The sequence below is a fragment of the Haemaphysalis longicornis genome, unplaced genomic scaffold (assembly GCF_048455015.1).
Source record: "Haemaphysalis longicornis isolate Haplotype H1 unplaced genomic scaffold, Haemaphysalis longicornis Haplotype H1 scaffold_12, whole genome shotgun sequence".
Taxonomy (NCBI): Eukaryota; Metazoa; Arthropoda; class Arachnida; order Ixodida; family Ixodidae; genus Haemaphysalis; species Haemaphysalis longicornis.
This window is the reverse complement of record NW_027526225.1, coordinates 21,343,804-21,368,241: the sequence shown is the minus strand read 5'-3', so window position 1 is coordinate 21,368,241 and position 24,438 is coordinate 21,343,804. Positions and strand designations below refer to the sequence as shown.

General features: G+C 45.9%; 3 protein-coding genes across 3 annotated transcripts in view; 2 read left to right on the top strand and 1 right to left on the bottom strand.

Moving 5' to 3' along the window:
• Positions 1 to 14,156, top strand: part of Rad23 (UV excision repair protein Rad23) — a 36,721-nt gene extending 22,565 nt beyond the window's left edge. Inside the window, exon 9 of the mRNA XM_077693007.1 lies at positions 13,396 to 14,156. Within this exon, the coding sequence (XP_077549133.1) occupies positions 13,396 to 13,506 (111 nt within the window). The 3' untranslated portion in view covers positions 13,507 to 14,156. The remainder of the gene's footprint in view (positions 1 to 13,395) is intronic.
• LOC144162471 (uncharacterized) lies at positions 14,144 to 15,254 on the bottom strand. The gene has a single exon (XM_077693010.1). It carries the CDS (start codon positions 14,962 to 14,964, stop codon positions 14,512 to 14,514), a length of 453 nt encoding a protein of 150 aa, XP_077549136.1. The 5' UTR covers positions 14,965 to 15,254; the 3' UTR covers positions 14,144 to 14,511.
• Positions 15,255 to 15,499: 245 nt separating this feature from the next.
• Positions 15,500 to 23,920, top strand: Coa7 (Cytochrome c oxidase assembly factor 7). Its single transcript, XM_077693008.1, has 3 exons — positions 15,500 to 15,708; positions 17,882 to 18,022; positions 22,510 to 23,920. The coding sequence occupies exons 1-3, from the start codon at positions 15,609 to 15,611 to the stop codon at positions 22,953 to 22,955; spliced, it is 687 nt and encodes a 228-aa protein (XP_077549134.1). The 5' UTR covers positions 15,500 to 15,608; the 3' UTR covers positions 22,956 to 23,920.
• Positions 23,921 to 24,438: the final 518 nt, after the last annotated feature.

Below are 24,438 nucleotides of genomic sequence, written 5' to 3'. Positions count from 1 at the left end.
TGTGACAGTATCCTCCTCATCCTCTTCTCCATCTCATGTTGGAGAGAAGATGGGGAGAATCGTAATCTTCCTCCTTCACCACAGTGATAGAGGTCAATCGTCCCTCACGCCATTTATGGCCGTATTCTGAGTCCGTCCTCCACTTCATTTGTTTCCTCGACTTGGCCGATAGGAGGATACCGCAGGGCCTTTACATGTGAACATCGCTTTCAAGGATCATCTCAGATTGGAGGCTTGAGTGGAGGAGGGATTCAGAGTACGGGGGTTAGTGGTGGAATGAGGCCCTTCTCTGTGGCTTGCCTTCAAATGTGTTAGTGACGCTCGTCGCGCATTTTGAGCTGTCGATTGACTCAGGATCGCACTACCGATGGCTTACACCAAAATCTTGTCGAGTGGAACTTGACGGGGGCAGTAAAGTGTGTTCTGTTCATGAAAGGCTGCAATTTAACCTCAGGCGCACTATTCATGAAAACAGTGTGCGTTTGGAGCCGAAAAATTGCTATAAACTGATTTTTCAGTTAGGTGATATTTGTGTTCACGAGGGCATGTTGTTGGCTAAGTTGAAAACACAATCACGTATTTTTTTAGGTAATGCCGAATGGCAGTATTTTTATTGCTGGAAACTCGCATGAAGCTTCCTCTAAATGCCTATTCTGAGCAGTGCACCATTCTTGAATGATGGGGCGGGGACAGCTGCCATGTTGAGGTCGTTCAGATGCACATTCTTTCTTTCTTCTTCTTCTTGTTCTTCCTTTTTTTTTTTTTTTTTTTTTTTGTGACTTGGTGAGGTAGACCTAATAATGTTAGCCAAAAAATGAATGAGACATTGAATTCAACTGTACTATTTGTCTCATCTCGTCCCATGCTGGAAGCCATTTTAGGAAGTCTGTGTAGTAGAGACATCAAGCATGGCAAAACCATACCGCAAGTTCTGCATTGCTCACAAATTGGGCAAAAAAAAGTGCAAAAAGGCATGTAGCAAGCAAGCTGAACAGCTTCGGGAACGCTCAACAGACACTGGAACCAACCATCGGCCTGCGGCAGTTGCAACGGAGGCTGTCAGCGTGACCGCTGATTCTGGTGCAAACGGCCGGCAGCAGCAAACATGGCTCAACACAATGTTTAATACCGTTAATGAGCGCCAGCGTCTTCAAGAACGAGCGGACGGAGTAACTGCTGGCTTATCACCTGGATCTGGCTCCAAATGCAACCTGTGGACTTCACATTGCTGCCAACATAAGTCATTATTGATTTGACGTTTATCAACTGACTGCTAGGAAAAACTGTGTGCCGCATAGTGAAGGCGACGTGTCTATTGCTGTCTATAGCTGGGCTTCTTCCCTTGTCGCCAGTGTCACAATTTGCCCCACATCCGTGAACGTGGGAGGGTCGCGCTACCCTCCGGCCGAGTGACTACCCGCCGCCTGCTGGCGGTGACGGTGACTGACTGCGAGCGGCTGTGCTCATCGGTGTTTATTGGCCGTCCCAGCACAACGTTGCCCACTGAGCCTGGCGGGGCCTCGAAACTTAGCGGCCAACGAAGATTAGGGTCGGAGTGGCGCCACATACTTGTCACAGGAGCACTGCGCATAAATCTCGTAAGGAAACTCGCAGTTCAATGCGCAACCTGCTAAAACACAAGGCAGAGGGGGCTGAAAGCCCAAGTGGCCAAGCACAACCGACTGCTGGCCGTATCGCAAAGCTCGGCAATTGTTACAACTGGGCACTAAAGGCAGATGTAGGAAATGTCCGCATGTTCGAGGCAGTAATAACAATGTATAACCATCGACAGACGAGCGTGTAAACCACGACCTGTGCCCAAATGGCCTCGGTGCATGCGCAACACTGCCGCTGGAAATGGGAAGGAACCTCCAAAACATGCGTGCAAAGAACTCGGCATATGCAAGGAGACAAATGATGGCGAAGTCCAAGCATACCTTGCGCATCGCTGTTGAAGCCGCAATCGCTGAAGCAGTGATGTGCTTTGGTTTTTTCACGCAAGAGGCGTCGTCGCACATCCTTCAGGACCTGCTGTTGCCTCAAAGCTGCTGAAGTGGCTGGAGGGCTCAAGAAGACATCCATCGAGCTTTCAGCTCGGAGCGGAAGCAGGCAGCCTTGGCCTCCTTTTTTATCTACAGCAGAATGCTTGCATCAAGGAAGGCTTGATGGCCCTACTCCCCTGAAGAATTTTAATACTTTTGGCCGCGTTTCTCTTTTTATGTACAGCCACGATCAAAAGTTTAGGGACCAGGGAAATGGCGATTTTAGGTTATTTCTCTTCCTATAGCAGCCCGACAAACTTTCGAATGCATGTGAGATGTCTTATAAGTACTGAACTAATGAAAACTACCGCACATAGTACTCCGGGCTCCTGTGCGGCAGAGAAATTACTCAAAATTGCTGCTTTCGTGGTCCGTAAACTTCTGCTCTTGGGCGTACATGTGCATCAATAAAGTGTAGAAAACGTTGCGTTTTGTTTTTTGTCATTTTCTCAGTTTGTTTTCTTTTTCCCTCCGCGAGGCAGTCTTTTTGACAACCTTATCTTCACTCATACTGATTAGGTTTTCGTCGTTGTTGCGTTGTTTTGTGGCTGGATAGTTGGTGAGTGCAACAAGACTGCGAGATAATGCCCGACACATCGATGTATTTTTTTTTTTTAATTTTCAAACGTGATTAGATTACAAATGTTGGTTTTTGAATTGTAAGTTTTGACATTGGTAAGCTTTGAACTAGCAGAGATAAAAATGTGTGGCTGCTCTTATTGCACCCACCAGTTTTTTTTTTTCAAATACACCGGCATGACGAAAAATATCGGCAATAAAAGTTGCATGAAATTGGAACAATGTGTTTCGTGCAAAACCTTGGGTCACATTTGAAATCAGCATACTAAAATGCATACACTTCCATATTTTCATGGCAATTAGCTCAAATAAAAAGTTTTTCCCAAAGACCCATCTGCCTGCTTAATTAAGGGGCCATGCAGACAAAACACGTTGAATTCATTTCGAAAGATTGCCGCATTAGAATCGTACTGACCCCACTTTTAACGTTAACTTCGCTCAAAAAAGCAAAAAAATTAGGAAAAAGGGGGGAATGGCCATGCGACCCACTAGCTCATTTCCCGCAGCAGGACCTATCATGTCATATGTGCCCAGCTGTGCGATTGGCTGAGGCCAGCAAAAGCAAATGCAAGTTAGGCTTGCCAAACGAGCTGTTTGCGCTTAAATGTAATGCATATTCACTTTACAGCAGTAAGAATGGTGTACCCCACCATTCTTACTGCTGTAAAGTGAATATGCATGTTAAAATGAAAGTTACAATGAAAGTTAAAAAAAATCCACCTAAACATAGAAGCACCACTGCATACTGCTGTTGGTACTGCGTGCACCATGCGTGTTTAGCAGCACAGCAGTCCGCCGCTTTGGAGTTGTCTTACACAACACTGGCCCATTGGCGTGACCATATTTGTCAAGCGAACGGTATGTTTCACGAAACGATTATTTTCTACCTTAACAAAAACGAGCCAGGTACAAAAACGGTCAAAAACAAAGCAAAGGCAGGAAACGGCCTTTTGCGGTGTGGTGGCGCCATCTATGTTGACTAGCGGTAAACGAGGCTCCGCGATCGGCTGGGGAGCGGTTCTTGTGATGTCAGTGCAAACGTCGTGAAAACACAATTTGGTGGGAGAATCAAAATTTTAACGTAAATTGATTAATTTGTCAGTGAATTGTTTGCTTCCAGGCAAGCGCAGGAGGCACTATTAAACATGAAATCTTTCGAATAAAACATACTTGTATTTTGTCTGCATGGCCCCTTTACTTGATTCACTGTGCATACTAGCAGTGGGTCAGGCGCATTGACGGGAAATTAAAAAAAGGCTGAAATACCGTTGCGAGAGCTAAACAAAACTGTCTGCAAAAAGAAAACTAAATATCAGGCACACCACAGCATCAGCCCGATACTGGCCAGTTTGAATTCAAAATTTTGGGCTCTGCACTGTGGGCAGTCTTGCAGCTCAGTGAAGGATCGGTGAGCGGAGGCTCGAAGGAGGGAAGCCTCAAAAATGGGGCTCTGTCTGTCTTCATTAGGCTGCCTGCCCCGTGCCTATGGTTCATGTTAGCTACGAGTACGCTGCCCTTGCAAGTTTGAGCACATACGTTAGAGAAGTGCTGTAAACATATTACTTCGACTTTACTACACATGGCAGTAATGTGGCTGCAACATGGTTGCAGCAATGGGTTATCCGTGTTCTCCGAGTGAAATATAAAGGTGGCAAGTACAACAGCATACTTTATTTTTTTCTTTTTTGTGGGGAATGAGAAAAAGTGAGCTCATTCAAAATTGTGAATTGGCATGGCCAGTTAAATATGGCATTGGTTTGGCGGCTCATGGCAATACTTTTAAAGGACGAGTGACCTGAAATGTGGTTTAACGTATCTGTCAGTCCGTTCTTGTTCCTGATTTTTTGGCTGTACCCCTGGATTTTCAAAGGTAATGAAAATACTAGGCAGAAGCAATTTTTGGTGACTCAAGTGTGATGTTGTTAGCATCATTGTGGCTGTGCGACAGATTTCTTTCCATGAACTGTGTCCCCACCCCCACCTTCTGCAGTTCCTTTTATCATTCCTGCGCTGTTTCCATCCTAGGTTTGAAGGTCAACTTGAGCAGTATAGCAGGAAAATGAAGTGAATATGAACCAAAACGGTTCTGACGTAGTGCAAACAGACCAAAGAGCTGGGTGAATATCCAAGACTGCTATTACAGTGGAACCCCGATGATATGTCCCCCGGTCTTGGGATGACCCGCTTCTTACGGTGGATCACTGCGGTCCTGGCAAACTCTCCATAGAAACAATGCATTAAAAACGCTGATTATACAACACGCACGTGCACGCGGTCCGGTTCATACGACCCGGCGTTATTCCCACCTTGCACACAGCTTCGCCACTTCATCCCAACCTTTCTTTATTCTTAATCCCCGTTTGATGCTGCTTGTTGTGCAAAGGTCCACAGAACAAAAAAGAAAAAAAATAATGAGAACATCAATGCTACTTTGCACAGGGTACACATTAAAAAAATTGAAATATTCGCTTTGATTGCAAGGCCCCTATAGAATAATACTGCAAATATGAGCTCTGCAGTGCAAAAGTTTTTTTACATACAAAAATAGCACTAGTGCCTGTCATGCTACCGCGCGAAGCAGTTTCTCGACACTGAAACAAAGGTTGGCCCCACTCTGTGCCAAGCACCAAGTGGTCTTGCCCGAACGAAGCCGACATTCTTCAGATAAGAGCTGTGACCTTTAGAACAGGCTGGATATGTTTCCATCAACGTGCGGCAGTGATAGAACGACCTGAGGGGAAAGCGAAACTTGCCAGTGGATACCTGCTGACGTTCCGAAGTCTGACGTGTCTGTGCTGCTACCATCATCCAGAGATTACAGCTCAGATTCATCAGAATCCGTCCAAATTTGCCGTTCCTGTGGAGCATCGGCCAGCGGCATCGAACGCCGCAACTGAAACCGTTGGCGTCCGACTGCGAAAGGGCCTTTGAAAATCTCCCTCGTGGTGGAGAAAAGAAACTCGAGAGCAAAACTGAGGAAATACTTGCTCTTTTACCCTTTGGATGGCGTTAGCTGTCCAGAGCACTTGGAGAGTGCCAAAATTTGAATTTGTATTCATCGATAGCATACTATCGATGGGAAGAGGTGCAGTCACGAAAGTGTTAGCCTTCGACAGCCCCATGTGGCAGCGGAACACCAATGAGAAGTCGAAGTCCAGGTGGCTGGCAGACCGTAAATTTGAAGCTCCCATCGATCTGACAAACGCGAAAACACATACAATGTAACCCCATGGCATTGGTTTGTTCGGTGTATGGTTAAGCGTTAGTTTATGTTTACAAACAAATGAAGCGTGGGAAAGGAGACGCCAATATGCCTGCAGGCTCAGTGGTTGTGGTTCAGCGCACTTAACCACAGAGCTCATGCGAAGAAATGACGTATCAAATGCATATCTCTCGCGCTTAAACTGAAACCAAAACCATTTTGTTGGGAACTACTTTGCGCAGTAACACAGAGCAGTTAGCTCCCCCTTCCCCCTCCTCCCCGCATAGCTTTCTCTCCATTGCCACAGAAAGTTGTCCCCGAGTATAGACTTGGTGACGGAAGTCGAGATTCTGAATGAAATCAATAAGGGAGACATGTTGCAGACTAATTCCAATGCTGTTATTGTGTTTTTCGTTTAATTGGAAGTTCGGTTCATTTGAAGTTTTCTGTGGCCCCCCATGGACTTCGTATTAAAGGCCAACTGCACTCAAAATTTCGACCGCGCGAAATCACTGTTCCTGCATAGTATGACTAAAAAGACAGCGATGTACCAAGTATGACGCCTAAAATGTGCGTAATTACGCCGCAAGCGACCCGCAAAAATCGACGATTTTGAAAACGAAACTGGGCAAAACGCGGCCATTACGGGCAGGCGGAAGTGACGTATCAGCCGTTGGCGCGAGCGGCCAGACGGCCTGGCCTGACGGCGCGAGCTGTGCGGACCCTGCGGACCGGCCGGCGCGGCCGGCTCGGCCACCCAGGCGGAGAGTGTGAGCGTGCACGTGCGGGGGTGTGGGAGGCGCACGAAAAAGCGAGCGCTTGTCCCGCAAGCACGACACTATTCGTGCGCCCGGACAGCAGCACACAGGAGGCATGATGTCGCGACGACACTCGAAAAGGAGAGAACGTACGGTTAACGACGCCTCTTCGGAGCCATGAAGGCCAGGCGTACCGCCGGCGCGAAAACGAGTTTCCCGGATTCTCCCGCTGCGAGGCGGGCCGATCGGCAACGACGGCTGGCATGTCACTTCCGCTAAATGGCTGTTTGCGCGACACACCGGCAGGTGCTTTGTCGTCTGCAAGGGCGTTATTTTGAGTGCCTGAAACTGAATAACCACGCATTGCACAGAGCTACCGGTCGCGGCGCAGTAGTTCTCATGGTACCCACTACACATTTCGAAGGCATTTAGCCAGGGTGAAATTTGAGTGCAGTTGGCCTTTAACAGGAGTTGACTGGATAGCATATGCAATCGACGTACAGATATGTGTTAGTACAAATAGTGTATTTATGTGAAAACGTGTGAACGGGCATAGATGTGTGCATACAACGAATGTGTGGATATACTGTGTGCAGATAAATGTGCCCCTAAAGACGGGCATATAGATTAGACATTGGTCTATATATTGCTGCAGACGTAAGAAATTGGGAAGACTTTATTGACAAGTTCTGTGACAGGCCAGCCGAGGCGCGGGAATGGGGTGGTCAGCCCGTAGCACATACGTTCTGCTTCCTTCTCTTTTGCCATTCAACAACCTACATACCCCATATGGGTGATAGGCCAATTGCCACTGCAACATGGCACCATAATGGTTTGTAGCTTCCACTGTAACAATATATTATCTCTCCGTACAGTTTGAATGGGCGGGTCTTTGTGTATCCATATATATACAATGGACACATAGAGATAGGAATGTGTCTGTGGAAATACTGTATATGTACGTGTGTCTGTATACACAAATACACACAGGTCTAGACACAAACATGCATGCAAATCCCTAAAAACGATGGCTGTGCAGGTGTGCTTGTGTGTGTGTACTGTCGGGAGCAAAAGTCTGGATTCCACGCGAGCGGCGGCCGAAATGCATTGCAGCGCCACCCTGCGAAAGCTGGCCTGCTGTCGAGACACCGGCTGTAGGGCCTATCTTAACTGCACGCATGTTCGTTTGCTCGCACGAGTCTGATACGCTTTTTGTTCACGGAAAGACCGAACGGTGTCGCTTCGCTCGGTCACGGTGCGCTCGAGACTGCGCATGGCTATAGGCGCTAGCACCAATTTTGAACATGTCGGCGTAATTTTAGTTTCTTTTTTATTTGCGATGAAACGAACTCACGCATGCGACAGGCTTCATTCAAACCGGCGCGTGTAGTGGTTTGCGGCTGAGTCCCACATTGCGAATATTGTGAATATCTGTGGAAGACAACGGTAATAAGAATTAGTAACAAAAAAAGAAAAGCACACTGCTGAGCGCAACGTGCCCACAGATAGCAGCTCATGCTGTAGTGATCGCAAGTTGCGCCCCTGATTGTGACCACTTTCAAAAGGCGCGCTACATCGACAGCCGAAGCGACACCGTTCGGTCTTTCCGTGAAAAAAAAAAAACGTATCAGACTCGTGTGGGCGAACGAACATGCGTGCAGTTAAGATAGGCCCTACAGCCGGTGTCTCGCAGCAGGCGAGCTTTCGCAGGGTGGCGCTGCAATGCATTTCGGCCGCCGCTCGCGTGGAATCCAGACTTTTGCTCCCGACAGTACGTGTAATGATGTACAACCGCCCGATGTTTTACCAATATCACGGGAGCGTCGGCCGTTCGGTCGATCAGCGCCGTATGATGGAGCGATACGACAAACCCGGCGAGAGTAGCCGCATGCGCTTCAAATAAAGGCCGCTGCTGTCATCATCTGCTAAGCTGCTCCAAGAGCAGATGGCCGCCCCCGATTTTTTTTTATTCACTGATCACACTGCCCTCCAACCAGCCGTTAACGGTAAGAAGAGGGCAAGTGAAAGCGATTGGTAACAGCAGTACGGGGTGGCTGTCTGCTCTTGGAACAGGCTAGCAGACGACGGCAGCAGCGGCCTTCGCATGCATCTACTCTCGCCGAGTTTGTCGTATCGCCGTATCATACGGCGCTGATCGACAGAACGGTCGACGCTCCCGTGATATTGGTAAAAAATTGGGCGGCTGTACATAATGGAAGTGCATATGTATGTATAGAGGAACTCTTGTATTATGCGAGGTGGGCTGTGCAGGTGCGGGTGTGATCCTGTGCGTAATATATCCGTACATGTTTGTGCTTGTGTGAATGCACAAACATGTACCCTTGCTTCTACAATTAGATACATATGTAGACAGAAAATGCACAGATGTATGTATGTCTGTCAGTATGTGTCTGGCCTCTACTTTGCAGTAAGATACCTAATTCTGCTCGGTTTTACGGCCTAAACTGGGGGCTGACGGAATTTTTCTTAAATCTTGTAGATGAGTGCAATGAAAATTCATTTTGCAAAAAAATTGGTAAGAAAGTATATAGAATATAGTGCTGGGTGCCTGTCATCTGGGAAAACCTGGGAAATTTTAGGGAATCTTTGCATTTCTCATCTCATTCAAGGAAAAGGAACATTTCTGGTGAAACAAGTGACGAACCTACACTTAGACGCATTCAGGAACATAATATAGACACTCGGGACGCTAGGCTTAGACGCTCATTCAGACAAGGCTGTGCCTTCTGTAACAACTCGTGTCTTGCTGCTTTTGCACCCTGATGTGCCGTGACCTCCTCCGCTTTTATTTGATCTATTTTATTTTTTTCTTGCACTCGCATCAGTTTCCAGTGTGCGAGCGCTGCTCTCTCCTGGCATTAAGCCGTACTGCCTTTGTTTTCACAATAGACGCACTTTTTGCACAACATTTGTACGTATTTTTGGGGGTGTCTCTCTTATGTGAAAGAAGTAATTTCCCACTCCCAGGGGTGCCACAGTTGCATTGCACCATTTGATACAGTTTGAAATAATTGCACCATTTTGATACAGTTTCATATTTTTGAGCCAAGCTGCTTTAAAACCATGAAATTCATTTATATTGCGCCACGCCGCGCCAAAACGCCCTACCAGGTGCAAAATTTCTGTTTCGAGAACTTTAGCCTGGAATAAAGGGCACGTTGGCAACATACCTGAGGATACATCATCCAATCCAGTAGCGCACACAGTGCTTCATATACGCAGTCCATAGCCTATGCCATCTATGTCTCGTCGAGTTCGCTGGCAAGGAGACAATGAAGGGACTTTAGTTCGCTGTCATACTGTACCTGTGTCGAAACTAAAGTCGCTGTAAAGCATATGAAGGGACTTCAGCGCAGACAAGTGCTTGGCCTACCATTCCAATGAAATCATCCAATGAAAACATTTGTCATCCGATGAAAATTTCGTTATTGCACTGTTTGGTGGAGCGCTCTTGCACGAAATGTCATTAATACGTGCCCATTTTGAATATACTAGCTGCTAAAATGAAGAGACTGGTCGACTAATGATTTTGACTTTGGCGAGGGTGCGGTGACCCTCTACTGATAAACATGCGAAAAGGGCAGACACGTGATAGGGGCCAACTGCGAGCGCACCCATCGACAACCTAATCTCGATAAGCATCTTCGGCTATCAGCTCAGAAGCGTGTGGGGCGTAGCGCTGTTTGCACCGCTGTAAACTACTGCACGCATCTAATAGTCCATAACTGAAATGTGGTGTTCACTGCTGTCTCCTCGGACGTGACTGCCTAAATGCACCGCGGATGCACGGAGTAGTGTCGCTTGCACTAACGAAACCAGCTCGTCGTATCCGAGTGAGTGGAGCGCTTGCGGATTACTCCGCGGCAAATGCACTTCCAGCACATACAGCAAGAGCGCGTGTGCTGACAGTGTGAGCTTAGTAGGTGATGTGCTGCACAAAACTAACAAGCGGTCGGAAGCCTTGAGCAGACTCATCAATAGCTGGGCGAACTAAAAAAATGTCGCAGGCAAAGTATTGATGTAATACCAATGATGTCTGCGTAAGCCATTTATCTGCTGCTACTTACCTTCTGGTGGTATTGAAGAACAGTTTGTAGTATTTGCTTTTAGTGTAGCCAGGTGCTGCTTGGGTGGAAAAGCTATTTGCTATACAGTTAGGTTAGAACGCAATTTATGAGGGCGCTTTGGAATACAAATAAAAATATCATTTGCAGTTCTTATAGGACTCCCTTTTGTTTTTGTTTTTCTTTCTTTGCTTGATCCTTGATCTTGTAAACAGTTTAAACATTTAGATGAACCCACTGTGTAGGTTGGCACAAATACGCAATGCCTTACAGCTTTCTGGATGATTTGTTGGTCACTTTTGGAGGACCGTGTCCACTGAAACGAAAGGAGGTCTGCACTCACGTTAAATTGTTTGCACTTCTTTTGTAATAAGCTGCTCCAAATTTGGGATTTGGTGCTCCGCAACGAAGGTATCTTTTTGCCGTAACCTGCTCCGAATTTGGAATTTCCTGCTCTGAAACCAAGATTTTGCTGCTCCAAAAATGGCTCCAAATCCTGTTTGGGCGGTTGCACCCCTGCACTCCTTCTCAACCACGTCACCACGGCCTTGCATCTTATGTTGCAAGCTGTGGGCCGTAAAGCGTAAACGTTGCTGTTGTCTTGCGATATCTATCGGGAACTTTGTGCTGTGTTTGCTAAAGGAATCGTATTGCCGCAGAACACCGGTATTGGATCAGAATAAATATGCTCAGAACCTGAAAGACTCATAAAGTGCCTTTAACCTCCCATTTAAAAAATTAACAATCGTTTTAGAAAAGGCAGGGGTTCTTCAATACATCTTCATGTCATACTTGCAGTCTTCATTGTCTGCCACTGGCATAACTTAAAAGTATGTGAGCAAAGTTATGGCTTTGGAGGGTTGACAGCAAAAGAAGTTGAGAAAAAAAATTTTCCCGGGCTTAAGCGTGCCAAAACCGAAAGATAAAAATAAATTGGACGTTGTCACTTTGCGGGCGAGGGCGCAAGGCCCAGGCTGTGTTGCCATTGCGGAAGAGCAAAAAAAAAAGAAAGAAAGTTAAAAGCGTCGAATATGACTTGTTTGTGTGCTTTTTATATCCATACTTATGTAACACAGTGAGTTGACATCTTCTCAAATCTACTAGCACAGGAAGATTTTTCTATATCGGTGCATTGCAACTCCTGCACCTTTTGCCTATACTCTTCCTTTATATTTAATTCATGCTGTTCGTCTATAAAGGAACAGCATGTTATAGTCGTGACGAAATGGGCGTGGTACTAAATACGATTATTTTCAAATGTCAATTTGTCATACTTCTGAGTTGGTTGGTGCAGTGAAACTTTGCCGTGATTATCGTTTTATCGTGGCGGGTGTACGTCCTGTACTATTTTTCAACGAATTTGCATTACAGCTTGTTTTACTGCCACTCTTCTGGAACCCTTCTGAATGCCAAATGGCTGTAAAAGTGCCGTTATCGTTTATTTTAAGCTGCAATTGTCAATTTATGGTAATGAATAAAGCAAAACTTGGTGTGATCATAGTTGTCGTAGAGTTGGGCGTCAACGAGAAGACACCGTTCTTCAGAGAAGGGGTTTCTGGGAGCATAGATTGGCTGAATTTGGGGATATCAGTAAATTCGGACTGTTTGAGCCACTTGGGATTTTTACGGGTATCATCTTGTTCCATGCAAAAAATGGTTTTTCAAAAACTGTATTTTGAAAGCTTGGTCATAGGCTTAAAGATGAATGTGCATGAATCCGTAGCAATGTTAAACATGCAGAAAGCACTCCTTCAGCCTAGGTAATGAAATACTTGGAAAGGTGGTCCAAACCATGGAAGGAAATATTCCATAAATCTTCAGGCTCAAGAAGATTGAGCAAGCACTGTGAAGGTCATTATGAGTGTCAACGGGTCTTGTGGAATCTGCCATTTTGCAGCAGAGGTTGACTGCAGCGGTGGCAATGTGCAAGTTTTTCTTTTCTTCAGAGCCTGAGGGACCACTTACCCAAACTGCCGAAGTCCGAATAGAAACACTTCGGACTTTCAACAAGGTTCATGCGGGCCCTTGAGAATCTTGAAAACCCTTAAATTTTACAAGCTTGTTTTCAATTAAAGTACTGGAATTTTTACTGTCCCTCGAAAATCCTTGAATTTCTTGAATATTTATTTTTAAAGAGCATTATCGCAACATGAGGCTACGTCAGGGAAGAGTTAATTTTTATTAAGTAAGAGTGCATTTTTTAGCACACTTAGAGTTTATCCATCTGTGTAACTCTAAAAGTTACGACAAATTGGCAAAGGAGGAGGAAAGGTTGCTGGAGCCATCATTTTGATAAGGGGAGTTGTACGAAGCTGAGTGCCCCTCTTGAAGCATTGGCACCTGCAATGTTCCCATTTTCTCATCATTTCGATCCTCCAATCTCTCTCTGAACGTGTCTTATTTATATTTCTAACAGGCAATGTGGTCCTTTAAAAATCCACTTGCACTTTTGAAGTGAAAGTCTTCAAATGTTTTGTCCTATCCACCACCAGCGTGGAACTTGTTTAAAGAATCACCCTAAGACCGAACTAGAAATTCAGAGCTGAAAGAAACGAGAGAGCTGAGTTTCTCTCTCATTTGCATTCGGAGCGGCGGAGAATGTGCAAGGTTGCGCGAGATAAACTGTGTGCCACTTCCGAAGGCAGTAAAATCTGAGGCGTAAAAAGCCGACCCAGGTCAACCGCGGTAGTGACGTTTTTTGTTCTTTGTGTTTTTTTTTTTCTTTGCAGCTCAAGGCGTTGGGCTTTCCGGAGTACCTTGTGGTGCAGGCGTACTTTGCCTGCGACAAGAACGAAAACCTGGCCGCCAATTTCCTGCTCTCCCAAAACTACGACGACTGACACCTCTCGACGCCGCCGTGCCTTAACCCCCGATCCCCCATTTTCACTTTTGTCCGTGCTCCCCTTCTCTCCCAAGTCCGTCGATGCCATTTCTTTTTTCCGCACGACAAAAGCAAACGAGCAAACGAGAAAAGAGTGAAATAAAAGAGTGCGTGCGTCAGACAGCTTCGTTCCCCCTCCCCACCCTGGTATTTTTTTTTTAAAGCTAGAGGGTATTTAATGAACTCGCGTGAAAGGGTTAATAAAAGTCGGAAATGAGCAGACGAAACCGTCGCTGAGCGTAGTTTGCGGTCGTCTGCTATGACTCGCTTGCGCCGTGAATCATCTGCGAGTGTTTGGCCGGCTCGTTCGCAGCTGTTCGGGGTTTTTGTTTTTTGCTGTGGGAAGGACGTGTGTTGTGTTTGAACCGTGTTTCCGTTCTTTTGTACAGGATAAGTTTGCATTAACAGATGTGAAAGAATGGTTGTAAGCAAAAGGGTAATAAAAACGACGAAAACAAAATGGCGATCCATGGCTGCGCGTCTCTTAGAGCGCGTTTTGCGCGGTGTTGCGAAAGTTGCGTTGCGGGTTTTGCCGTGTGCTTATTGTTCCTGTACGCGGTTTATAGCGTGCTGAAGAAGAGAAATAAATGAACTCATCCGCAACGACAACGTGTTTTTATTCCTCTGAATAAGTTTACACAGCAGGTGTCTCGTCGCACGAGGTACATACACCGTTTCACAGACACCGGGGGTATTCTGCGCGCAATTTAGTCGCAAGTAAAGGCGCAGTTGATTCCCCTGACTATTGCTGAGATTCGTGACGACTCCAAAGCAAGCTTTTTCAAAGTGCGCAATATTGCGGTCGAGACGGTTGACTGACAAAACTGTCGTCTGCTAGTACCATGCGTAGCAGACGATGCCTGGTGCAGCGACAGGAAAAGCGCGATATTGCGTGCACTACACACCTCTAAGGTGACAGCCTACGAAGAGTCAGTCCACCACGACGTCCAGCTAGTAAGCGCGGCTACTTGGCGGAGTGGCGTCTGCCCGAGAGGTACTTGTACGATGTGGTCTGACCGCCGCCTCCGGGCATGTTGAGGCTCGTCGGCGACTCCGCTGAAGTGCCTTCTGTCGCAAACGGTTCCGGCACGTTGCTTTGCATGTGCGCGTACAGGTTCACGCTGCTGCCACAGCTGAACGCGTCCGCGTTCTCACCGACGTGATCGACGGGGGCAGAGGCGGCGACGGCATCACCGCTGTCAGCCCGCGTGTAATTGTGCGTGATGTCCTCGGTGCGCGTCGGGCTGAAGGCGACCTCGCCTGCCTCGTGCTTCCCGAAGCGCTCCTGGCTCGTGGACGTGTCCGTCTCGATGTCGTGCGACGGCCCCGGCGTAGAACTCACGGGCGCGGCCTGGGTGACGCGAAGGCCGCCGTACTGCACCGATCGGCAGAGGAAAACTCGCGGCAGTGCCTGCATTTTCGGCGGTGTCAGCTGATCGTCTGCTTTCGGACACGCTGAGTGAAGGCTTCCTTAACACGCTGAGGTCAGTACGGCCAGTTTGCTCGCTGTAAACACGTTTGTGCACTGGCGATGTTGGCGAGAAAAGCGGAGCGGGGCGTCGGTGTCACCGTCAGGCTCCGCGGGTCGTCGTCGTTCAATGCGATTTGCGTGTGCGCGAATCCGACAGCGTTAGCAACACAAGCAGTAGCAGACGTTCACCTTGACTTCCTCGACTCCGCTTCCTAGATCGATGACGCAGCCGCAGCTTTGTCTCGTCCCTGCGCTACAATTTTCCATTACATATCGTCGTTAACACGTGTTTTGAACTATTTCTAGCAGAAATTAGAGACAATTATGCGTGAACTAAATGAATTAATCAAAAAGTAATCTTTTTACTTTTCCACTGCTGCTGTGGAATTTTTTCATGTGGTTTCTCTCCTCGGCTCAAGAGAGCGCGTGCTGTTATCCTAATTCAAAGGGGAAACCTTTATTATCATCATCATTTTTGTTGGTTAGTTATACTTCCGGTTCCGGTTTGTTCTTGGTGGCGGCGTGCTAAAAATCGTGCTTCTTAGCAGACAACCCAATCTGTTCCCGCTTGCATTTTAACAGCAAGTTAAATGCCTTACGACTTCAAAAAAGAGGAAGATGTTAAAGAGTTTCTGGAAAACTTGGGCATCGAGTACCGCTTCGAGTGCTTCAAAGAGAAAAAGCCCGATGGTGAGTTCCATGCCGGCACAAAAAACTTCTGAGTAACCTTCCCTCCTTTCCTTTCATTTCACCTGTGACAAACTGAGCAACTTGTATGTTGAAAGTGAATATTGCCCTTCAGCTGATAACACCGCACGGTGTCGAAACATTCCGACATGTACAGGGTGTTGCAACGATAACTGGAACACTTTAAAAATTTTTCGTGAGCGATCCGCCGCTCTGTTCACGCTGACACTTCACACAAAGGTCGCATTTTGTGGTCTATTTTGTTTGACACCGGGAACAACAACGGTACTTACCTGTTTATTCTGAAAATAAATGAAAACAATTTTCGCCTATGGGAAAATGGCGGCGATTTGGACGTGCGAGCCCGAAAACCGGGTTTTCTGATCGTCTGTTAGCTCATTTCTAGGTGCATTTTCTGATCGTCTGCTGCACCATTTGGCTCCGTACGTGAATCCCAAACGTGCTTTTCACTCTGCAGGTGGTTCCGTCGTTCCAACAACAACTTGCGCTGGCTCGCACGATCAAGTCAGCGGCCATTTTTCCATAGGCGAAAATCGTTTTCATTTATTTTCAGAATAAACAGGTAAGTACCGTTGTTGTTCCCGGTGTCAAACAAAATAGACCACAAAATGCGACCTTTGTGTGAAGTTTGAGCGCGAACAGAGCGGCGGATCGCTCAGGAAAATTTTTTAAAGTGTTCCAGTTATCGTTGCAACACCCTGTATGTCTGAACTGAATCATGACATTCATTGTGATACAGATTGGCAGCCACAAATTCTCTGTTGCGAAACTAAATAGTGTCAGTACAGCTACTTAACGTGATCAGTCACTTCCTTTGCTTAAGACAGCGCATTGTTTTACAATATCCTTTCTGCCATGGCAGAAAAGTATGCGGTAAAACCGTCCTTTCTTGTACCTTTTTTTTTTATTTTCCTTCCATTTGCTGCGGCACTTGCCGAATTTGTTGTTGTTGTTATGCATAATAATATGTAAAGTTTTAAATTTGTCGGCGACTTTGCTACACATTAATTACTACTTCTGTAATTATAGCGTGCTTAATTTGCTCATGTAGGCCTCAATGCATGGCTATCTATGTCAAAGTCTGCAACGGATTTACCGTTATCATTTCTCTTTGTGTCTTTCTTCTCCTCTCTTTTACTATCACTGGAAGTATACCTGCACATCAGCACAAAGAGGATGTTTATCGGGGAAATTTGTGATACTTTCCTGAATTCTGTTTCTGTAATTGGCATGCTAAATTACTCATGTAGGCCTTAGTAATGTGGCCAAGTCGAAGGCCACAATCCATTCACAATGTCCACGATCCAGCTGTGATGGTGCAAGTGTTGCATGTTCATCTTACACCCTGAACATCCCTGGTTCGAATCCCACCCAGGGCAAAATTTCCCCGGTTTTCTTTTCAACACAGTTACTTTTTTGGGGGGAGATTCGCTGCGAAATGTGGCATCATTCTAAGCCTTGATTGGCTCACTTTTTACTTTTTGAGTAGTCGGCTATTTTGTGTGCCGTCAGTTCGGTGATCATCGACATTGAGCTCAGTGATTTTAGTACTGCAGTTTGTTATTTTACTTCCTGATGAAGGGAAAAAGAGGGAAAATGTAGGTCATCGAAATAATTACTTTTGTAATGACGTAAATTGGAATTTTTTTGCTCATTGTTGCCCTCTACAGTTATTGGTTCGAAAGCAAAAATAGTTTGATTTATTTTGCAGCAGTTTATACATACACTTAAACAGTACAGAAGGGGTAACAAAAACTGTTTTTGAACATAGTTATATCTGCTTTGAAAAACATGTTCTTGCGTTGATGCGGCTTCTTTACCTATGCTAAAAGCAATTCCAGTCTACAAGGCGTACCTCTCATGCTCAAAAAGCCTTGTCTGTTGCTCCAGCATGCTGTGCTTTGCTGCTAGAAAAGCCCATTTCGCTGCTCCGAAAAGTGCTCCGACGTAATTTGGGCCAATCAGTCAATGTTTAATACAACCGCATGGCGCGTGGAACACAGAAAACGGCAAGTCACTCGCTACCTCGCTAATGTGTGTGTCTACCCATACTGGAACGATAGCAGCGATGCGAAGCAGTGTTTGAGGTCATGTAGTGGGGAGTAACAAATGTCTCGGAACTCATAGACGACCGTGCACGCTCCATGCATTGCAGGCTGTCACCGGCTAGGCGACTACTTGGAGGCCATCAAGAAGGACTTTGTGCGCGCCGCCGACGTGTACAAGCGGAACTGTGACGACAGCACCCATGGAAGGAGCTGCCACAAATATGCCACCTACAAGCTCGTCGGAAAAGGTGCGAGGGGCTACACCCTGAACAAGGTGTACTTTAAAGGGGCCATAAAGACAAAATGCAAGTTTGGTCCATTCAAAAGATTGCCTCGTTAGAACCATGCTGACACCGCTTTTGACGTAAACTTCGCTCAAATAAGCTGTATAATTCGGAAAAAAGGGAACGGCCATGCGACCCACTGGCACATATGACATTTCACGCAACAGAACCCATGATGTCATACCAGCCAGCTCTGCGATTGGCGGAGGCCAGCAAAAGCAGACGCAAATTAGGCAGAACTTATAAGCTTGCCGAACGAGCTATTTGCGCTTAAATTTAAGGCACATTCTTTTTATATCAGTAAGAATAATGGGACAAACAGTTGAAGTTAACGAAAGCACATGTAAGCATAGAAGTACCGATGCGTAACTGCACGCCAGGGCCATAGCCAGATAGGGGTTTGGGGGTTCGAAACCCTCTTGAAATCTTTTCCAGGCGGCACGTAAGTAATACTTACTGTTGCTTTCGGCCAAACTAAAACTACCTTCTTCCCAAAACCCATAACACCCTCCAAAAAAAATTTCTGGCTACGGCCCTGCTGCGCGCACTATGCTTTGTTTCGATGCACAACACTGCGGGGCTTTGGGGTTGTCTCAGACGACACTGGCCGATTGACGCAAGTGATGGTGTCTTACGTGACCCTATTTGTCAAACGAGCACCGTGTTTCACGAAACGATTAGTTTCTCCGTGAACAAAAACAAGTCAGGCTTAAATGCGGTCACAAACAAACCTAAGGCAGAAAACGGCTTGCTGCGGTGTGGTGGCGCCATCTAGGTTGACTAACACTAAGCAAGTCTCCGCTCCACGCCAAGTTTATTTGAACGACCTGTTCTTATGATGTCATTGCAAACGTCGTTCACACACGTCTTGGTGCGAGAATCAAAATGTTAGCTTAACCTTATTAATTTCGTAGTGAATAAAGCATCGTTTGCTTCTGGACAAGCGAAGGGGGCACTATACAACATGAAATCTTTCGAATAAAACATACTTGTATTCGGTCTTCATGGCCCCTTTAAAGTACTGCCGTAATGGAGTGAATGTACTTTTTGACGAGCAAATTCTCTGTGCAGCAGATTCAATTTATGTACGGGATGGTTGGGACCGCAGCAGGCAATGGTTTCATGAAAAGCCGCGCCTACACACCTTTTTTCAGGTGCGTGTGAAGCTTGCAGATTTACACACTGAATGCTTCCAAATGAAAACAATACTGGTAGTCTTGAAAAATGTTGGTGTACCACCAGGGGCGGATCCAGGTTTTTTTTGAGAGGGGTGTCAACTTCTCTCCGCAATGATAATGATGAGGATGATGATGACGATGTTGCTGCTGAGGAGGAGGAGGAGCCTTGTTTTATTGACCGATATTACGGGAAAGCAAAAATTCAAGAAGCAGAAAAAAAAATAATCAAATAGACTTTTTCTATGACATGAGGGGTCATCCTCTTGAGGGTGTAAATTCAAAAATTAAGGTAGGGGTCTGGACATCCGGACACTCCCCCTGTGGATCTGCCAATGTGTCCACACAGAAAAGACGTTAGAGAGCTAAAGAATCTTCAGGAATCATTTTAAAAAGTACGTATTGTGTGAGAGGACTCCTTTAATAAGGCGAAAGTAGTCTCCGAAAAGCTAATTTGCTTAGTAGCAGTTTCAATTACTGCAAGGAGGCGTTACAAACAATGCGGCAAATAATTCTTCCACTGGAACCACACATATACACTTTTTTTGATGCACTCGTGAAGCTTGTCAATTTACACGCTGAAGGATTCAGAACCAAAGTGGTACCGGTAGTCTGGAAAAATGTTGGTGTAATTTTGCAACACACAAAAAGGGTGATTTGAGAGAGCTAAACAATCGTAGGTGTGTACGTAAACCTACTGCCTCCTGTATACAGGAATCATCTGGTAAATTGCGTACTGTTAAACCCAGAACTACTATAAAAAACCAGAGTTAAAAAAAACCTTGGAGACCAGAGTTGATTTAGAAACGGCTACGGGATAGTGGATCTCATTCAACTTAGTAATTAAAAATCTCCGGAATACAGCGCACCTTTGTACTCTGCTTCCGTATGTTAACAAATTGGAAACTATTGCAGGCATGCAGGTACTAATAAATCAGAGCATAGGAGACCTATGATAGTGCATCTGGAGTCTGTGGGGGATCCAAGAGTGGCAAGTGGAGGGCGGGGTTGTTGCCCCCTATCCACCCACAGGCTTTTGAAGCTTTTACGGAACAGGGCATGCCATCCCCTTCATAGGCATTCTACGAGATACCAGCCTTCCACCACACCACCCTCCCTTAGATGTCAATCTGGATTCGTCTCTGCCTGAAGAATGTATAAAAAAGAACCATAGGGGTCTCTGAGTAGTTCACCACCAAATTATGTTTATTCAATGTCTCCAAAGACATATATCACAGCTTGCTTAGATGTCGTGTTTAGTAGGCTTAGCTAACACTCGCACTAGGAGTTAACACGGTACATTTAAAAAACATTCAGTCCGCTCTCAGTACCGTCCTGCTAAAGGAATCAGCAGATCACCTGCAGAAATTGTTCATGATTTTTAAAGAAAACTTTATTACAGGTGTCAACTTGAGTATGAATAAACTAAGTGTGGAAGTGTACTTGAGCATAGGCACGGAAGTGCTAAAGGAATTAGGTGTTTACAGTTATGCTGTACGACTATTCAGTGGAAAGCCAAACTACAAGAATGAAATCAGTTGAAGATTTGGCATGATGGATTCGAGTAGGTAATGAAGAGATCACTTTTGTTGTTAAAAAAAAAATGATATGCAGCCATTGCAAATCCCTGGCCCTAACTTACGGGTCGAAAACTTGCCTTACTGAGCACCTTAAAGTCAGCTCAGCGAGCCACGGAAAGAATGGTTGGTGGTGCTTGGACAGAAAAAGCGAGTGCTATGGATTAGGTGACCAATTCGATCAAGAAACTTTTGAGCTAAAATTAAGACAAAAATCTTGCTTGCTTTGTGTTATTTAGAATAGTATATGTAATTTCTTTATATGCCACTGTTTCTATTGCATGAATTCCAACCAGCCTGTGGTCTAGGGATCCAGATGCGTTGCATTATCCCTCACGTATTTTGCAACAATTATAATTCAATCTTCAAACCTCTTAAATAAGATTATCCAGTGTTGGCAATGCGTAATGACCGTAATAATGATAAAGTGTCTGCAGTGACCGCAAACTGTATTGTAATGAGCAGCCGTGGTTATCACTACGACCTCTTTATGTGTCGTGTGGCTGATGATAGTGGCACGGAATGATGATCAGTGATCTTTTCTGCGACAGCCAATGCTGCAAGAAGGATTGTTGGACCAGATGTTAGATTCATTAGATTGACAAAGTGCTGACCTGCAAATTAGTAGAAGTGCTATGGAGGAACGAGACGAAAGAGGGAAAGAATAACTTTTATTAATCGTACACGTGGGCCTGCTAATTGCCTCAGATTCCAAAGGACCTCTGGTAAAAACTTCAAGTCGAAGCCTGATGTGTGCCATCAGTTGCTTCTGCACTTCACTAGTACTTCTTGCAGTGTTAATGCCCAGTATGAAAATATTAAAAGGCCACCAACTTTTTTTCCTTCCTTGAGCATTACACGTATGTGTGTGCATGCATGCACCGGCCTCAGATTGAACCCCGTGTTTCCCCTATGCTCCACTTCCCCCACAACACTCATGTGCTGGGTTCCAGGCCACTTTGGTATCGCTGGCAACGTGGTGGTGGATGGAGTGGCCACTGCTGCCACACTTACAGACACAGTGTACATAACAGTACCCTACACCGACCTCAAACCACACATCAGACACCTTCGAAAAATATTGCTGGCACACTGGAATGAACAGACAGGCAACTTCGTGTAATAAAACCACACGTTGGACCATACACCACTGAGACATGCAACAGATACACGGACGTTGCCTTGACTAGGTTATGGATAGGCCGCACTCATGTAACACGTACACTCACACGTGCTCACAGCATCTCCAAGACACCTGTGTGGCAGGTGTGGAGAGGGCTTATCCGTAGTACAGATCCTCACTCAATGCAAAGCTCTCAACACAACAAGACGCAAGCACTTCCCACTAGTATACAGACAGCACATTCCAATACACCTGCCTTACCTTATAGGATACGAGCCCATGCTTTCCATGAAATGCGTTTTTGAGTTTCCCACCGGTTTAAAATTTTTACATCTCATTTCTTATCATGCATCCCGGAAACCTGGCCCATACACCAGTCATGTTCATTTCCTTTTGTTTCACATCACGTTTATTTTAACTGAAAGCTTTATATCTACTGTCGCTTCGCTCTCATGAAATAACTTTCCTTTGGCGCTGTCGGCGCCATAAAATTCAAGCATCATCATCATCACCATTATGAAGCATTAGTACTCCCATCATTACAGTAAGTTTTTTTTTCCCTCCCACACTCGACAGGCTGCACGATAGACAAGGCGGAGGCGCACCGCTACTTCCTCAAGGGTTGCGAGGCCGGTTGCGCCAAGGCGTGCTTCGGCGTCGGCCTGGCTCTCACCGCCAACGACGTCAGCGACGTGGTGCCGCGCAACGTGACCAAGGGCCTCTCCTACTTGCAAAAAGCTTGCGACATGGGTTCGGCTGACGGCTGCTACTTCGCCAGCTCTCTCTACATCACGGGCACGGACGTGCCGAGAGACATGCGCCGCGCCTTCCGCCTAGCGGAGCGCGCGTGCGAGCTGAAAAACATGCAGGCATGCTCCAACGTGGCTCTCATGTACACCAGAGGCGAAGGCGTCAAGAAGGACCTTGCTGAGGCCAAGAGGTACAAGGCCATCGTTGACGACTTCAACGAGCAGCTGAATGCGAGCAGAGGCATACAGATGGAACAGGGAATCGACGACTGACGACGGCCTTAACGTTAGAGTTAGTATTGAAGTCCCGAATATGGCATCCCGAGTGTTGTTAGGCTTAAGCCCTGAATTGCAAACGAGAGGCTTCTAGAAGGTATTGACCACAGGCTACGCGAAGCACTGGAACACAACTAGTCACGCAACGTCAATGACTGTCGGTTTAGTTGGTTTCAGCATGGGCAGATGAGTGCCGGTGAACAGTAGTTTGCTGCAAGCTGTCGGAGTTGCGTGCCGAATCGTGGCTTTCGTTGCCATCAGCCCGAACTTCGACAAAAAAACTTTGATTGGGGTTACAAAGTGACGATTGTACTTTGGCAGCATTAGAGTTTCTGAAAGTTTTATTAGATTGTTATTGATACCGCAGCTTTCTGCGTGTCATTGATGGCTTGTGTCGCGTCAAAAATGCTCTGCAGGAAAGCCAACTTTCTCTGATGATGATGATTATCATGACGGGTGAAATGAAAGAAAAAACACTTCCCGTGGTTGGAATCGAACCCCTGACCCTCGTGTAATTAAGCAGATGTCCATCCGATTGTGCCATTCCGGCATGGTCTGAGCAGTTCGAGTTTGGAGAGGGGTGCATGGACATGCAACATTCCACAGAAAAATCATGCACCCATCCGTCGAATGACAACAGTAGTTAAACACTAAGCTTTTTTCGTGCGAAATCAAATGGCAAAGGGTCAAAGTCAAAGTCAAAGCTGGACGAGTCAAAGTCCAAACTTAGATGAAAAGCAAGGAATCCCTCACAAGAAAGCTTTACTTTAAACCATCGTCGTCATTAGACGGAGGGGTGCATGACTTTTTGGAAGATTTAGCTGTGCGAACTTTTGTGGGGTGAGCACTTGGTGTGCGGCGGTTACGGACGATCGCTTATATGCGCATCTTTAATTTAAAGCAGTTTTAAGTCCTTAATTAACCTAACTTTATGAATAAAGTGCCTGCCGAATATTGCAAGAGACGCGGAACTGGCGATGAGTCCACCTGCCTAGGTACACAATGAGTGGAATGAGTAAAAATTCTGTTTGCTCTCATACCCTAAGCCATTCAAGCTTGGTGAGCACTAATTTTGTTATAAGCGAAGCAACACCACTAAGTGGTCACTTGTAAGTATAGAGGAATCACCATCTTCAGATACCCCAGAGTTATAATCAAGTCGCAGGGATCTGAGAGTAGGGGATAGGGCACTACACAGTGCATATTTGCCCAGCGGCTCACAATAGGTTAAAGCGGAACAATATTCCACTCTAGGCTTAGAGAGACCATGAAAGCAATGTACAACTCCCAAATGAAATGGTCGTGCCAGTTTTAACGTGAACTTTAGTCAAATAAGTTATGTAATGAGGAAAGCGTAAAAAATGGTGCCGTTTCGGAGGTACTTTGCTGCGCTGAACTTGTTACGCTAATTAGACTTGCAAGTCTAAATTGTACGAGTAGCTCATTCTGGCAGGAGGAGGAATAAACGTTTATTGTGTAC